The following is a 17682-nucleotide window of genomic DNA, read 5'->3' as shown; positions in this document are numbered from 1 at the left end:
ACATGTAAGTAACCCATCCCACGAGATCAGGTCGCACACAACAAAACACAAACAAAAAACAAACAAAAAAAACACATAATGGAACAACACAGTTAACTCCGTCTTGGCCAATAAACAACCTTAAGACATAATTAGTCTCTCTAATACCCCTCTAATCACCTCGTCCCTAACGACCTTGTTACGCGATAATCACCACCTATGGTTATCATTAATAATAAAGCAAATTATTAATGATAATATACAACCAAGGGGGGGGAGGGGGGGAAGGGGGGGAAAGGGGGGGTATACATGGGCGTATCCCACAGTACAACTCCCCTGGGCTGGGAGATTAACAAGGGGGGGGGGAGGGGAGGGTCGTTTAGCGATCAATTTAACAAGGGCTGCAAACTATCCAAGACTGGGGGGGGGGGGGGTGGGTAGGGTCGTCTGGCGAACACCACAAACACCGATCAGAAACCACTGGCTTCATTGAGACATGCCGATATTCCAGACCTCTTCGATATCGGCTGAATATACATAGTTGTAGACCCTTCGATATCGGCTGAATATACATAGTTCCAATCCCTTAAATATATAAGCAGACTGCACGAGTTCCAATCCCTTAATTACCAGTCAACTATACGTTCCAATCCCTTAATTACCAGTCGACTATACATTCCAATCCCTTAATTACCAGTCAACTATACATTCCAGTCCCTTAATTACCAATCAACTATACATTCCAATCCCTTAAATACCAGTCGACTATACGTTCCAATCCCTTAATTACCATTCGACTATACGTACCAATCCCTTAATTACCAGTCAACTATACATTCCAATCCCTTAAATACCAGTCGACTATACATTCCAGTCCCTTAATTACCAGTCAACTATACGTTCCAATCCCTTAATTACCAGTCGACTATACATTCCAATCCCTTAATTACCAGTCAACTATACATTCCAGTCCCTTAATTACCAATCAACTATACATTCCAATCCCTTAATTACCAGTCGACTATACGTTCCAATCCCTTAATTACCATTCGACTATACGTACCAATCCCTTAATTACCAGTCAACTATACATTCCAATCCCTTAAATACCAGTCGACTATACATTCCAATCCCTTAATTACCAGTCAACTATACATTCCAATCCCTTAATTACCAGTCAACTATACATTCCAATCCCATAATTACCAGTCGACTACACATTCCAATCCCTTAATTACCAGTCAACTATACATTCCAATCCCATAATTACCAGTCAACTATACATTCCAATCCCTTAATTACCAGTCAACTATACATTCCAATCCCTTAATTACCAGTCAACTATACATTCCAATCCCTTAATTACCAGTCAACTATACATTCCAATCCTTTAATTACCAGTCAACTATATCCAATCCCTTAATTACCAGTCAACTATACATTCCAATCCCTTAATTACCAGTCGACTTAATCCAATACCGTCATATGTAAGAGACCCCATTCCCCAACCACCCACACCCCAAGTTACCTCTTCCTTCCACCCACCCATTCCCACCCATCCCTTCTACCACATCCCTCCCCACCACCCATTCTACTCCATTTCCTGCCACCACAGCAGCTGTGGTTAATGGAATTACGCCAAGGCGTCTTCCTCCCATCCCCCCCATTTTCCTTTGACCATTAAGGCAGTAGTAATGGTGTTTGGACGACACTGGAACTTCTCAAGTTATAAGTAACGTAACTTACTTACCGCCCCCCCCCCTTCCCTGCACACACACACACATATATATATGTATATATATACTTTTTTTTTTATTCATTTTATTTTGCTTTATCGCTGTCTGCCACGTTAGCGAGGTAGCGCAAGGAAACAGACGAAAGAATGGCCCAACCCACCCACATACACATGTATATACATACACGTCCACATATACAAATATACATACCTATACTTCTCAACGTATATACACACACATTATATATATATATATATATATATATATATATATATATATATATATATATATATATATACACAGACATATACATATGTACATAATTCACACTGTCTGCCTTTATTCATTCCCATCGCCACCTCGCCACACATGGAATAACATCCCCCTCCCTCCTCATGTGTGCGAGGTAGTGCTAGGAAAAGACAACAAAGGCCACATTCGTTCACACTCAAGTCTCTAGCTGTCATGTAATAATGCACCGAAACCACAGCTCCCTTTCCACACCCAGGCCCCACACAACTTTCCATGGTTTACCCCATACGCTTCACATGCCCTGGTTCAATCCATTGACAGCACGTCGACCCCGGTATACCACATCGATCCAATTCACTCTATTCCTTGCCCTTCTTTCACCCTCCTGCATGTTCAGGCCCCGATCACTCACAATCTTTTTCGCTCCATCCTTCCATCTCCAATTTGGTCTTCTCCTTCTCCTCGTTCTCTCCACCTCCGACACATATATCCTCTTGGTCAATCTTTCCTCACTCATTCTCTCTATGTGCCCAAACCACTTCAAAACACCCTCTTCTGCTCTCTCAACCACGCTCTTTTTATTTCCACACATCTCTCTTACCTTTACGTTACTTACTCGATCAAACCACCTCACACCACACATTGTCCTCAAACATCTCATTTCCAGCACATCCATCCTCCTGCGCACAACTCTATCCATAGCCCACGCCTCGCAACCATACAACATTGTTGGAACCACTATTCCTTCAAACATACCCATTTTTGCTCTCCGAGATAATGTTCTCGACTTCCACACATTCTTCAAGGTAGGATTTAGAAGCGATGAAGAGCGGAGTTCTCTACATGCTCCCCTCCTGTATTATAATCATTTTGTACACAAAGTGGCAAAAGGCCATCGAAGATCCACCCGCTCGTTGCCGGCACTACCTCGCTAAGCACCGAGATGGATGCCACGGGAAAGTGTAAACAAGCTGTACGCATGACGTGGGTCAGCGTACATACGCAATACGCATGACGTGGGGAAGGAAGACTAACGCAGATACGCTTGATATTTTGTGTGGGGCGGGGAAAGGGAGGGGGGGGATGTCTCTTCCACCTCACTCCCTCCACCAAGTGGGAGGGAGGGAAGGAAGGAGGGAGGGAGGGGAAGGGAGGGAGGGACGCTTAAGGAGCCGTAAATTAAAATTAAGTCGGTGCTAATGTTACGTAGCCACAGACCCCCCCCCCCCCCCCCCCCTGGGAAACACTGCACAGCGTGCGATAATAATGAGCCAGGTGGGAGAGAGAGAGAGAGAGAGAGAGAGAGAGAGATGAGAGAGAGAGAGAGAGAGAGAGAGGAGAGAGCCCCCCCCCCATTCCTCCTCCGAGCAACACATCTGGTGAGTAAATGCCTGCACTTGCCCCCCAACACATCACCCGTAATTGAGCCCCGGGGTGTTGCGTATGGACGCACCCACCCACACCCACGCACCCACCCCACCCACGCCACCCACACCCACACACCCGCTACTGAACTTCCCCACACGCTCACTCTAAGAGAGAGAGACAGAGAGAGAGAAGAGAGAGAGAGAGAGAGAGAGAGAGAGGAGAAGAGAGAGAGAGAGAGAGAGAGAGAGAGAGAGAGCTTATCTGATATGATACGACTATCAGAACGGCGAGCATGATAATTACATACAACACACAACACCCCCCAACCACCACCCCCTTTTTAATTAACATTCCTGCCAAAAATTATGAGGTCCAGCCACTAACTTGACGAATCCTCTGTCTCTGTTCAAAATTCACAACCCACACCACCAGCCTAAACAACCAACTACAACACCAGTTGCTTCAATCTTGGTTATATATAATATATATATAGATATATATATATATATATAATATATAATATATAAATATAGAGTGGCAGATATAGGGTGTGTTGTTCGAGGTGGTGTGGCAAATGAGAGGGTTAGGAAAATGATTTGGTAAACAGAGAAGAAGGCAGTAAAAGCATCAGATTGGGGGAAGAAGAGCAGTGTGGTTTCAGAAGTGGTCGAGGATTGTGGATCAGGTGTTTTGCTTTGAAGAATGAAGTGAGAAATACTTAGAAAAGCAAATGGATTTGTATGTACATTTATGGATCTGAGAAGGGCATATGATAAGAGTTGATAGAGATTGCTCTGTGAAGGTATAAGAATATATGGTGTGGGAGGCAACTTGTTAGACAGCAGTGAAAAGTTTTTATCGAGGATGAATGCATGTGTACGTGTAGGAGGAGAGAAAGTGATATGGTCCTCAGTGAATGTAGGTTTAGGCAGCAGGGGTTGTGGTGATGTCTCCATGGTTGTTTTTAATTTGTTTACGGATGGGGTTGTTTAGGGGAGGTAAATGCAAGAGTCCTGAAAGAGGGGCCAAGTAATCGAAGTCAGTTAGTGGATGAGAGAGCATGGGGAGTGAGTCATTGTTGTTCCTGATGATACAGCGCTTGGTGGCTGATTCATGTGAGAAACTGGAAAAGCTGGTACTGAGTTAGGTAAAGAGTGTGAAAGAAGAAAGTTACGAGTAAATGTAATAAGAGCAAGGTTATTAGGTACAGTAGGGTTGAGGGCCAAGTCAATTGGGAGGTATTTTTGGAATGGAAGAAAAACTGAGGATAAAGTGTTTTTAGATATCTGGAGTGGATCTGGAGCGGATGAAACCATGGCAGCGGAAGTGGAATCATAGGGTGGGGGAGGGGGCGAAAATCCTGGGAAGCCTTAAGAATGTGTGGAAGTCGAGAACATTATCTCGGAAGAGCAAAAATGGTATGATTTGAAGGAAATAGTGGTTCCAACAATGTTGTATGGTTTGCGAGGCGTGGGCTATGGATAGAGTTGTGCGCAGGAGGATGGATGTGCTGGAAATGAGATGTTTGAGGACAATGTGTGGTGTGAGGTGGTTTGATCGAGTGAGTAACGTAAGGGTAAGAGAGATGTGTGGAAATAAAAAGAGCGTGGTTGAGAGAGCAGAAGAGGGTGTTTTGAAATGGTTTGGGCACATGGAGAGAATGAGTGAGGAAAGATTGACCAAGAGGATATATGTGTCGGAGGTGGAGGGAACGAGGAGAAGAGGGAGACCAAATTGGAGGTGGAAAGATGGAGTGAAAAAGATTTTGTGTGATCGGGGCCTGAACATGCAGGAGGGTGAAAGGAGGGCAAGGAATAGAGTGAATTGGAGCGATGTGGTATACCGGGGTTGACGTGCTGTCAGTGGATTGAATCAAGGCATGTGAAGCGTCTGGGGTAAACCATGGAAAGCTGTGTAGGTATGTATATTTGCGTGTGTGGACGTATGTATATACATGTGTATGGGGGTGGGTTGGGCCATTTCTTTTCTCTTTCGTCTGTTTCCTGTCGCTACCTCGCAAACGGGGGAGACAGCGACAAAGCAAAAAAAAAAAAAAAAAATAAATATATATATATATATATATATATATATTATATATATATACTAATATATATAATATCCTTTTTTTAATTACATTTGAATACGACAATGTTAAGTCTTAACTTCACAACTGCGTCCCTGCCTCTCTCCCTCTCTCTCTCTCTCTCGGGTCTCTCATCTCTCACCTCTCTCTCCTCTCTCTCTCTGTGTGCCTACGGCACGCGGCTGGTCACCGCCACCGCATGGCTGATAAGGTTTATCACCACTGCTCCTCCTAGCCACTACCACTACTACCACCATACTGCTACCACTACCACATGTAAGTAACCCATCCAACGAGATCAGAGTCGCACACAACAAAACACACACAAAAAACATAAACAAACAAAACACATAATGGAACAACACAGTTAACTCCGTCTTGGACAATATACAACCTTAAGACATAATTAGTCTCTCTAATACCCCTCTAATCACCTCGTCCCTAACGACCTTGTTACGCGATAATCACCACCTATGGTTATCATTAATAATAAAGCAAATTATTAATGATAATATACAACCAAGGGGGGGGAGGGGGGGAAGGGGGGGGAAGGGGGGGTATACATGGGCGTATCCCACAGTACAACTCCCCTGGGCTGGGAGATTAACAAGGGGGGGGGGGGGGAGGGGAGGGTCGTTTAGCGATCAATTTAACAAGGGCTGCAAACTATCCAAGACTGGGGGGGGGGGGGGGGGGGGGTGGGTAGGGTCGTCTGGCGAACACCACAAACACCGATCAGAAACCACTGGCTTCATTGAGACATGCCGATATTCCAGACCTCTTCGATATCGGCTGAATATACATAGTTGTAGACCCTTCGATATCGGCTGAATATACATAGTTCCAATCCTTAAATATATAAGCAGACTGCACGAGTTCCAATCCTTAATTACAGTCAGACTATACGTTCCAATCCCTTAATTACCAGTCGACTATACATTCAATCCCTTAATTACCAGTCAACTATACATTCCAATCCCCTTAATTACCAGTCAACTTTACGTCAATCCCTTAATTACCGAGTCGACTATACGTTCCAATCCCTTATTACCAGTCAACTATACTTCCAATCCCTTAATTACCAGTCAACTATACATTCCAATCCCTTAAACTTACCAGTCAACTATACATTCCAATCCTTAATTACCAGTCAACTATACATTCAATCCCTTAATTACCAGTCAACTATACATTCCAATCCCTTAATTACCAGTCAACTATACATTCAATCCCTTAATTACCAGTCAACTATACATCCAATCCTTAATACCCTCAACTATACGTTCAAATCCTTAATTACCAGTCGACTATACGTTCCCAATCCCTTAATTACCAGTCGACTATACGTTCCAATCCCTTAATTACCAGTCAACTATACATTCCAATCCCTTAATTACCAGTCAACTATACATTCCAATCCCTTAATTACCAGTCAACTATACATTCCAATCCCTTAATTACCAGTCAACTATACATTCCAATCCCATAATTACCAGTCAACTATACATTCCAATCCCTTAATTACCAGTCAACTATACATTCCAATCCCTTAATTACCAGTCAACTATACATTCCAATCCCTTAATTACCAGTCAACTATACATTCCAATCCCTTAATTACCAGTCAACTATACATTCCAATCCCTTAATTACCAGTCAACTATACATTCCAATCCCTTAATTACCAGTCGACTTAATCCAATACCGTCATATGTAAGAGAGACCATTCCCCAACCACCCACACCCCAAGTTACCTCTTCCTTCCACCCACCCATTCCCACCCATCCCTTCTACCACATCCCTCCCCACCACCCATTCTACTCCATTTCCTGCCACCACAGCAGCTGTGGTTAATGGAATTACGCCAAGGCGTCTTCCTCCCATCCCCCCCATTTTCCTTTGACCATTAAGGCAGTAGTAATGGTGTTTGGACGACACTGGAACTTCTCAAGTTATAAGTAACGTAACTTACTTACCGCCCCCCCCCCTTCCCTGCACACACACACACACACACACACATATATATATGTATATATATACTTTTTTTTTATTCATTTTATTTTGCTTTATCGCTGTCTGCCACGTTAGCGAGGTAGCGCAAGGAAACAGACGAAAGAATGGCCCAACCCACCCACATACACATGTATATACATACACGTCCACATATACAAATATACATACCTATACTTCTCAACGTATATACACACACATTATATATATATATATATATATATATATATATATATATATATATATATATATATATATACACAGACATATACATATGTACATAATTCACACTGCCTTTATTCATTCCCATCGCCACCTCGCCACACATGGAATAACATCCCCCTCCCTCCTCATGTGTGCGAGGTAGTGCTAGGAAAAGACAACAAAGGCCACATTCGTTCACACTAAAGTCTCTAGCTGTCATGTAATAATGCACCGAAACCACAGCTCCCTTTCCACATCCAGGCCCCACACAACTTTCCATGGTTTACCCCAGACGCTTCACATGCCCTGGTTCAATCCATTGACAGCACGTCGACCCCGGTATACCACATCGATCCAATTCACTCTATTCCTTGCCCTCCTTTCACCCTCCTGCATGTTCAGGCCCCGATCACTCACAATCTTTTTCACTCCATCTTTCCACCTCCAATTTGGTCTCCCTCTTCTCCTCGTTCTCTCCACCTCCGACACATATATCCTCTTGGTCAATCTTTCCTCACTCATTCTCTCTATGTGCCCAAACCACTTCAAAACACCCTCTTCTGCTCTCTCAACCACGCTCTTTTTATTTCCACACATCTCTCTTACCCTTACATTACTTACTCGATCAAACCACCTCACACCACATATTGTCCTCAAACATCTCATTTCCAGCACATCCATCCTCCTGCGCACAACTCTATCCATAGCCCACGCCTCGCAACCATACAACATTGTTGGAACCACTATTCCTTCAAACATACCCATTTTTGCTTTCCGAGATAATGTTCTCGACTTCCACACATTCTTCAAGGTAGGATTTAGAAGCGATGAACAGCGGAGTTCTCTACATGCTCCCCTCCTGTATTATAATCATTTTGTACACAAAGTGGCAAAAGGCCATCGAAGACCCACCCGCTCGTTGCCGGCACTACCTCGCTAAGCACCGAGATGGATGCCACGGGAAAGTGTAAACAAGCTGTACGCATGACGTGGGTCAGCGTACATACGCAATACGCATGACGTGGGTAAGGAAGACTAACGCAGATACGCTTGATATTTTGTGTGGGGGGGAGGGGGGATTTCTCTTCCACCTCACTCCCTCCACCAAGAGGGAGGGAGGGAAGGAGGGAGAGGAGGGAGGGAGGGAAGGAGAGGGAGGGAGGGAAGGGAAGGAGAGGGAGGGAGGGAAGGGAGGGAGGGGAGGGAGGGACGCTTAAGGAGCCGTAAATTAAAATTAAGTCGGTGCTAATGTTACGTATCCACAGCCCCCCCCCCCCCCCCCTGGGAAACACTGCTCAGCGTGCGGTAATAATGAGCCAGGTGGGAGAGAGAGAGAGAGAGAGAGAGAGAGAGAGAGAGAGAGAGAGAGAGAGAGAGAGAGAGAGAGAGAGAGAGAGAGAGAGAGACCCCATCTTACTCCGAGCAACACCATCTGGTGGTAAATGCCTGCACTTGCCCCCCAACACATCACCCGTAATTGAGCCCCGGGTGTTGCGTATGGACCCACCCACCCCACCCACCCACGCACCCACCCCACACTCGCTACTTCCCCACACTCTCACTCTAGAGAGAGAGAGAGAGAGAGAGAGAGAGAGAGAGAGAGAGAGAGAGAGAAAGCTTATCTGATAATGATACGATCTTATCAGAATCGGCGAGCATATAATTAACATACAACACACAACAACAACACCCCCCCACCCCACCACCCCTTTTTAATTAACATCCTGCCACAATTATGTGTCCAGCCACAACTTTGACGAATCCTCTGGTCTCGTCAAAATTCACAACCCACAATCCACCACCTAAACAACAACTACAACAACCAGTTGCTCAATCTTGTTTATATATATATATATATATATATATATATATATATATATATATATATATATATATATAGAGTGGCAGATATAGGGTGTTTTGGTCGAGGTGGTGTGCAAAGTGAGAGGGTTAGGGAAAATGATTTGGTAAACAGAGAAGAGGTAGTAAAAGCATCAGATTGGGGAAGAGCAGTGTGGTTTCAGAAGTGGTAGAGGATGTGTGGATCAGGTGTTTGCTTTGAAGAATGTATGTGAGAAATACTTAGAAAAGCAAATGGATTTGTATGTAGCATTTATGGATCTGGAGAAGGCATATGATAGAGTTGATAGAGATGCTCTGTGGAAGGTATTAAGAATATATGGTGTGGGAGGCAAGTTGTTAGAAGCAGTGAAAAGTTTTTATCGAGGATGTAAGGCATGTGTACGTGTAGGAAGAGAGGAAAGTGATTGGTTCTCAGTGAATGTAGGTTTGCGGCAGGGGTGTGTGATGTCTCCATGGTTGTTTAATTTGTTTATGGATGGGGTTGTTAGGGAGGTGAATGCAAGAGTTTTGGAAAGAGGGGCAAGTATGAAGTCTGTTGTGGATGAGAGAACTTGGGAAGTGAGTCAGTTGTTGTTCGCTGATGATACAGCGCTGGTGGCTGATTCATGTGAGAAACTGCAGAAGCTGGTGACTGAGTTTGGTAAAGTGTGTGAAAGAAGAAAGTTAAGAGTAAATGTGAATAAGAGCAAGGTTATTAGGTACAGTAGGGTTGAGGGTCAAGTCAATTGGGAGGTAAGTTTGAATGGAGAAAAACTGGAGGAAGTAAAGTGTTTTAGATATCTGGGAGTGGATCTGGCAGCGGATGGAACCATGGAAGCGGAAGTGGATCATAGGGTGGGGGAGGGGGCGAAAATCCTGGGAGCCTTGAAGAATGTGTGGAAGTCGAGAACATTATCTCGGAAAGCAAAAATGGGTATGTTTGAAGGAATAGTGGTTCCAACAATGTTGTATGGTTGCGAGGCGTGGGCTATGGATAGAGTTGTGCGCAGGAGGATGGATGTGCTGGAAATGAGATGTTTGAGGACAATGTGTGGTGTGAGGTGGTTTGATCGAGTGAGTAACGTAAGGGTAAGAGAGATGTGTGGAAATAAAAAGAGCGTGGTTGAGAGAGCAGAAGAGGGTGTTTTGAAATGGTTTGGGCACATGGAGAGAATGAGTGAGGAAAGATTGACCAAGAGGATATATGTGTCGGAGGTGGAGGGAACGAGGAGAAGAGGGAGACCAAATTGGAGGTGGAAAGATGGAGTGAAAAAGATTTTGTGTGATCGGGGCCTGAACATGCAGGAGGGTGAAAGGAGGGCAAGGAATAGAGTGAATTGGAGCGATGTGGTATACCGGGGTTGACGTGCTGTCAGTGGATTGAATCAAGGCATGTGAAGCGTCTGGGGTAAACCATGGAAAGCTGTGTAGGTATGTATATTTGCGTGTGTGGACGTATGTATATACATGTGTATGGGGGGGGGGTTGGGCCATTTCTTTCGTCTGTTTCCTTGCGCTACCTCGCAAACGGGGGAGACAGCGACAAAGCAAAAAAAAAAAAAAAAAAATATATATATATATATATATATATATATATATATATATATATCCTTTTTTTTAATAACATTTGAATACGACAATGTTAAGTCTTAACTTCACATCTGCGTCTGCCTCTCTCTCTCTCTCTCTCTCTCTCTCTCTCTCTCTCTCTCTCTCTCTCTCTCTCTCTCACTCTCTCTCTCTCCCCCCCCCCCCCCCCCTCTGTTCAGGTATTCCGTACGCGTGCTCCTCTTAATTGACACGTGCTGTGTGTGTGTGTGTGTGTGTAGGTGTGTGTGTAGGTGTGTGTGTAGGTGTGTAGGTGTGTGTGTGTAGGTGTGTAGGTGTGTGTGTGTAGGTGTGTAGGTGTGTGTGTGTGTGTGTGTGTAGGTGTGTGTGTAGGTGTGTGTGTGTGTGTAGGTGTGTGTGTAGGTGTGTGTGTGTGTGTGTGTGTAGGTGTGTAGGTGTGTGTGTAGGTGTGTGTGTGTGTGAAGGTGTGTGTGTAGGTGTGTGTGTAGGTGTGTGTGTAGGTGTGTGTGTAGGTGAGTGTGTGTGTGTGTATGTTCAGCAGCATGATCACAAGCACAGCCCCCCCCCCCCTCGCTGTTGTGGTTGTGAACAACGGTTCTAAATTCCATCATCACTACAGGAAAATACAGCGAGCCGATGTATTCCCCACACGCGCGCTGTAGTTTGGGGGGCTTTGGGGGGGGAGAGGGGAGAGGGGGTTCCTCCCCCCCCCTTGAGAGGGGAGGTAGCCCTGAGCACGTACGTACGCACGCACGCACGACCCTCTTGAGCACGAATGCACGACGAGCCCCACCCCCCCCTCATGACCACGAAGGTACGACCACCTGAGCTCAAAGGTACGACCATCTGAGCACAAAGGTACGACCACCTGAGCTCAAAGGTACGACCACCTGAGCTCAAAGGTACGACCACCTGAGCTCAAAGGTACGACCATCTGAGCACAAAGGTACGACCATCTGAGCACAAAGGTACGACCACCTGAGCTCAAAGGTACGACCACCTGAGCTCAAAGGTACGACCATCTGAGCACGAAGGTACGACCATCTGAGCACGAAGGTACGACCATCTGAGCACAAAGGTACGACCTTCTGAGCACGAAGGTACGACCATCTGAGCACGAAGGTACGACCACATGAGCTCAAAGGTACGACCACCTGAGCACGAAGGAACGACCACCTGAGCACGAAGGTACGACCACCCGAGCTCAAAGATACGACCACCTGAGTACGAAGGTACGACCATCTGAGCTCAAAGGTACGACCACCTGAGCGCGAAGGTACGACCATCTGATCACGAAGGTACGACCATCTGATCACGAAGGTACGACCATCTGATCACGAACGTACGACCATCTGAGCTCAAAGGTACGACCACCTGAGCACAAAGGTACGACCATATGAGCACGAAGGTACGACCATCTGAGCACGAGGGTACGACCATCTGAGCACGAAGGTACGACCATCTGAGCACGAAGGTACGACCATCTGAGCACGAAGGTACGACCATTTGAGCTCAAAGGTACGACCACCTGAGCTCAAAGGTACGACCATCTGAGCACGAAGGTACGACCATCTGAGCACAAAGGTACGACCATACGAGCACAAAGGTACGACCATACGAGCACAAAGGTACGACCATCTGAGCACAAAGGTATGACCATCTGAGCACAAAGGTACGACCATCTGAGCACGAAGGTACGACCATCTGAGCACGAAGGTACGACCATCTGAGCACAAAGGTACGACCATACGAGCACAAAGGTACGACCATCTGAGCACAAAGGTACGACCATACGAGCAACAAAGGGTACGACCATCTGAGCACAAAGGTACGACCATCTGAGCACAAAGGTACGACCATCTGAGCACAAAGGTACGACCATCTGAGCACAAAGGTACGACCATCTGAGCACGAAGGTACGACCACTCACTACAAATGTACGACCATTGAGCACGTAGGTACGACGAATGACCACGGAGGTACGACCATCGAACACATAACTACGACCACCTGACCACGAAGCTACGACCCTTGAACACTCAAGTACGACCCCCTGAGCACATCCCCCAAGGACAAAGGCCTGGGTCAGGTCAAAGACCAGGGTCGTAACACCAGCGCATCACACGTCACAACCACCTCGTCCAGAGGTCGTAAAACGACCTTTGGGACAGAGTCGTACCGTCGCGTACGGAGGCCACATTAACATTTGTACACGAGTTAACATTCCAGATAAGATTTCAAGCCAGGAGATCTCTTTCCTTTATGACAGTTCTTCGATAACATTACACTTTGATCATTATGACGGGCTTACAGGCTTACAGCAGGGGGGGGGGGGGACCACTTACCTCGCTGGGCTGGAGAGAGAGAGAGAGAGAGCGAGCCAGCCCAGCGTGTGTTATGTGTATATATATATATACATCACCAAGACAGAGTCTCCGCCCAGCTCGCTATATAACCCCACCTTTGATTGGCTATGGGACTAAGAGCACTTCGTGATTGGCTGGTGGGTATTCTAGCGTCGCACATTCTGGGGTAGTTCAACACTCCCCTTGTTTGACAACTCAGAGGGCTAACGACCATTTGGCTTCCAAAATGAAATGGGAGAACAGAAGCTCCCAGCCATTCTTAGTGGAAGACATCTCTACACACACACACACACACACACACACACGTTCGTAACAATACATATATATGTATATGTCTGTGTATGTATATATATATATGTGTACATTGAGATGTATAGGTGTGTATATGTGCGTGTGTGGGGACGTGTATGTATATACATGTGTATGTGGGCGGGTTGGGCCATTTCTTTCGTCTGTTTGCTTGCGCTACCTCGCAAACGCGGGAGACAGCGACAAAGCAAAATGAATAAATAAATAAATAAATATATATGATTATCTTTCCTTAGCATAACACTATTCTCGTCTCTCCTTCACCGCATCTTAATCCATATATAAACATTGGAACACGAGAGGGTACACACGCCTGGTTATCATAAAGGGATAAATAATAAATGTGTGTCAGAACGACCCGTTCATTTTTTAATCATTCAATGAATATGCAAATGAGTTTCGCGTTTCTTTGTCCGTCTTTCTGTCTATACGATTTAAATCAATATTTAGATTAACGCTTATAAATATATTCACACAAACACACACACATTCTATAACTATGTATTTCTATCTATTTCTCATATTATATATATATATATATATATATATATATATATATATATATATATATATATATATATATATATATATATGCGGGTTCAGGTAACACGGAAGTTCACCGGATACATAAGTCACCTACCTGAAGGCCGGATACCTGCCGGATACACAAGGCACCTACATGAGGGCCGGACACACAAGCCACCTACATAAAAGCCGGACACATAAGCCACCTACATAAAAGCCGGACACATAAGCCATCTACATATGAGCCGGACACATAAGCCACCTACAAATGAGCCGGACACATAAGCCATCTACATATGAGCCGGACACATAAGCCACCTACATAAAAGCCGGACACACAAGCCACCTACATAAAAGCCGGACACGTAAGCCACCTACATACGGACACATACGTCACCTACATAAGTGCCGCACACATGACGGACACATAAACCACCTACATGACGGATACACGAGGGCCGGATACATAAGCCACCTACCTCAAGGCCGGATACTTACCAGATACATAAGCCACCTACATAACAGACACACGGGGGCCGGATACATGCCCCGGATACATACACAGGAGACACACTTACCTAAAAAGCGGACTTCTCACAGCCTCCTTGTACCAGAGGATGAGTTTGGGTTGGTCGCCGGGCGTGCGCGGGTTCAGGTAACACGGAAGCTCACTTGACCTTCCAGCAACGCCGGTCACTGCCCAAACTGCGGGAGGGAGAGGTCACGTGAGGTCACGAGGGGTCACAGAGAGAGAGAGAGAGAGAGAGAGAGAGAGAGAAGAGAGAGAGAGAGAGAGGGGGGGGGGGAAGGGGGAGGCAATAGGATGGTTTCCTTAATTCTAACACACACACACACACACACACATACACACACACACACACACACACACACACACACACTGCTTTCATAAGGGGGTCAAAGACCTTCTACAACCTGTGGTTGTTAGGGGAGAGACGGGGTCAAGAAAGGTCAAATTGGTTATAAAAGAAGGGTTGTAGACCCTCTACAACCTGTGGTGGTCTACAACCCTTGAGCACTGAGATGGTACACGACCCTTGAGCACTGAGACGGTACACACGACCCTTGACCACTGAGACGGTACACACGACCCTTGACCACTGAGACGGTACACGACCCTTGAGCACTGAGACGGTACACACGACCCTTGAGCACTGAGACGGTACACACGACCCTTGAGCACTGAGACGGTACACACGACCCTTAACCACTGAGACGGTACACACGACCCTTGACCACTGAGACGGTACACACGACCCTTGACCACTGAGACGGTACACGACCCTTGAGCACTGAGACGGTACACACGACCCTTGAGCACTGAGACGGTACACACGACCCTTGAGCACTGAGACGGTACACACGACCCTTGACCACTGAGACGGTACACACGACCCTTGAGCACTGAGACGGTACACACGACCCTTGAGCACTGAGACGGTCCGACCCTTGAGCACTGAGACGGTACGACCCTTGAGCACTGAGACGGTACGACCCTTGAGCACTGAGACGGTACACACGACCCTTGAGCACTGAGACGGTACGACCCTTGAGCACTGAGACGGTACGACCCTTGAGCACTGAGACGGTACGACCCTAGAACACGACTTCACGACCCTTGAGCACTGCCACGGTACGACCCTTGAGTACGACGATACGACCCTTGAGCACTAAGACGGTACGACCCTTTTGAGCATGACGCCATGACCTCTGACCTAACCCAGGTCAAAGGTCAGGTCATTACCCCCCCCTCATGGCTCGTACCTTTACATTCAAGGCGCTCCAGCACGCCCCCCACCCCCCTACCCCCTCTCTCTCTCTTGTAATCCCCTCCCTTCCCCCCCTTCCCTCACCCATTCCTCTTGTTAATCCAACGACAAAAACAAAACAAACAAACAAGCTTAAAGCTCATCTTTGACCTATGACCTCCTCTGTGTACAAGTGACCCTTAGTAATCCCTCATCCCACAGGTACACGCCCGTGTACTATCCCTATAAATCCCGGGGATTACCTCCACCACGTCCAGGTCAAGCTTTTCCCCACACATAAGCATGAATCAGCTTTAAGCTTATAAGCTTAAGAGTAATCCCCCCCCCCCCCACCACTCTGTGACCTTTACTTAACGCCCTACTTCAACGCGATTACTTTTTTTTGCAGCGCCTACGAACCCGGATGAATCATTAATCCCCGCTCTGTCTGAGCGGGCTGGATCAACTTTAGGATTACTCTCCAGTACCGTGTCGTTCCAGAGGCCTGGATAAATCTCCCCCAAAGAAATCCTACGCTTGGTAATGACGGTACGAGTGTTGATGGGGATTAATGGGGTACTTGAAATCCTATGGTTGATAATGCTAGTACGAGTGTTAATGGGGATTAATGGGGTACTTGAAATCCTATGGTTGATAATGCCAGAACGAGTGTTAATGGGGATTAATGGGATACTTGAAATCCTATGTTGGTACTGAGAGTGCGAGTTAATGATGGGGATTAATGGGGTACCTGAAATCCTATGTTGGTACTGAGAGTGCGAGTTAATGATGGGGATTAATGGGGTACTTGAAATCCTACGCTGTAGCCAATCAAAACTGCTTTCACCATATGTAGATAATTTCCTTCTTGATTCTGACACTGACCCATTCATATCCTGCCCATACAAAGCACACATGACGTACAACCCCAACAACCCCCCACTGCAACAACAACCCCCCACTGCAACAACAATCCCCCACTGCAACAACAACAACCCCCCACTGCAACAACAACCCCCCACTGCAACAACAACCCCCCACTGCAATAACCACCCCCACTGCAACAACAACCCCCCACTGCAACAACCACCCCCACTGCAACAACCACCCCCACTGCAACAACCACCCCCACTGCAACAACCACCCCCACTGCAACAACAACCCCCACTGCAACAACAGCAACCCCCACTGCAACAACAACCCCCACTGCAACAACAACAACCCCCACTGCAACAACAACCCCCACCACTGCAACAACAACCCCCACTGCAACAACAACCCCCACTGCAACAACCACCCCCACTGCAACAACAACCCCCACTGCAACAACAACCCCCCACTGCAACAACCACCCCCACTGCAACAACAACCCCCCACTGCAACAACCACCCCCACTGCAACAACAACCCCCACTGCAACAACAACAACCCCCACTGCAACAACAACAACCCCCACTGCAACAACCACCCCCCACTGCAACAACAACCCCCCACTGCAACAACCCCCCACTGCAACAACAACCCCCACTGCAACAACCACCTCCACTGCAACAACAACCCCCCACTGCAACAACAACCCCCCACTGCAACAAACAACCACCCCCACTGCAACAACCACCCCCACTGCAACAACAACAACAACCCCCACTGCAACGACCAATCCCCACTGCAACA

The 17682-nt window shown here is 46.5% G+C and overlaps 1 protein-coding gene across 1 annotated transcript in view; it reads right to left on the bottom strand.

Annotated features, from left to right (window-relative positions):
• LOC139745701 (B-cell receptor CD22-like) overlaps nucleotides 1–17682 on the bottom strand; it is a 382571-nt gene that overhangs the window by 72306 nt on the left and 292583 nt on the right. The window contains exon 2 of the mRNA XM_071656138.1: nucleotides 14822–14948. Within this exon, the coding sequence (XP_071512239.1) occupies nucleotides 14822–14948 (127 nt within the window). The remainder of the gene's footprint in view (nucleotides 1–14821; nucleotides 14949–17682) is intronic.

The sequence above is a fragment of the Panulirus ornatus genome, chromosome 62 (assembly GCF_036320965.1).
Source record: "Panulirus ornatus isolate Po-2019 chromosome 62, ASM3632096v1, whole genome shotgun sequence".
Taxonomy (NCBI): Eukaryota; Metazoa; Arthropoda; class Malacostraca; order Decapoda; family Palinuridae; genus Panulirus; species Panulirus ornatus.
Note: the sequence above shows the minus strand (reverse complement) of the source record. Positions and strands in the feature narration are given on the sequence as shown.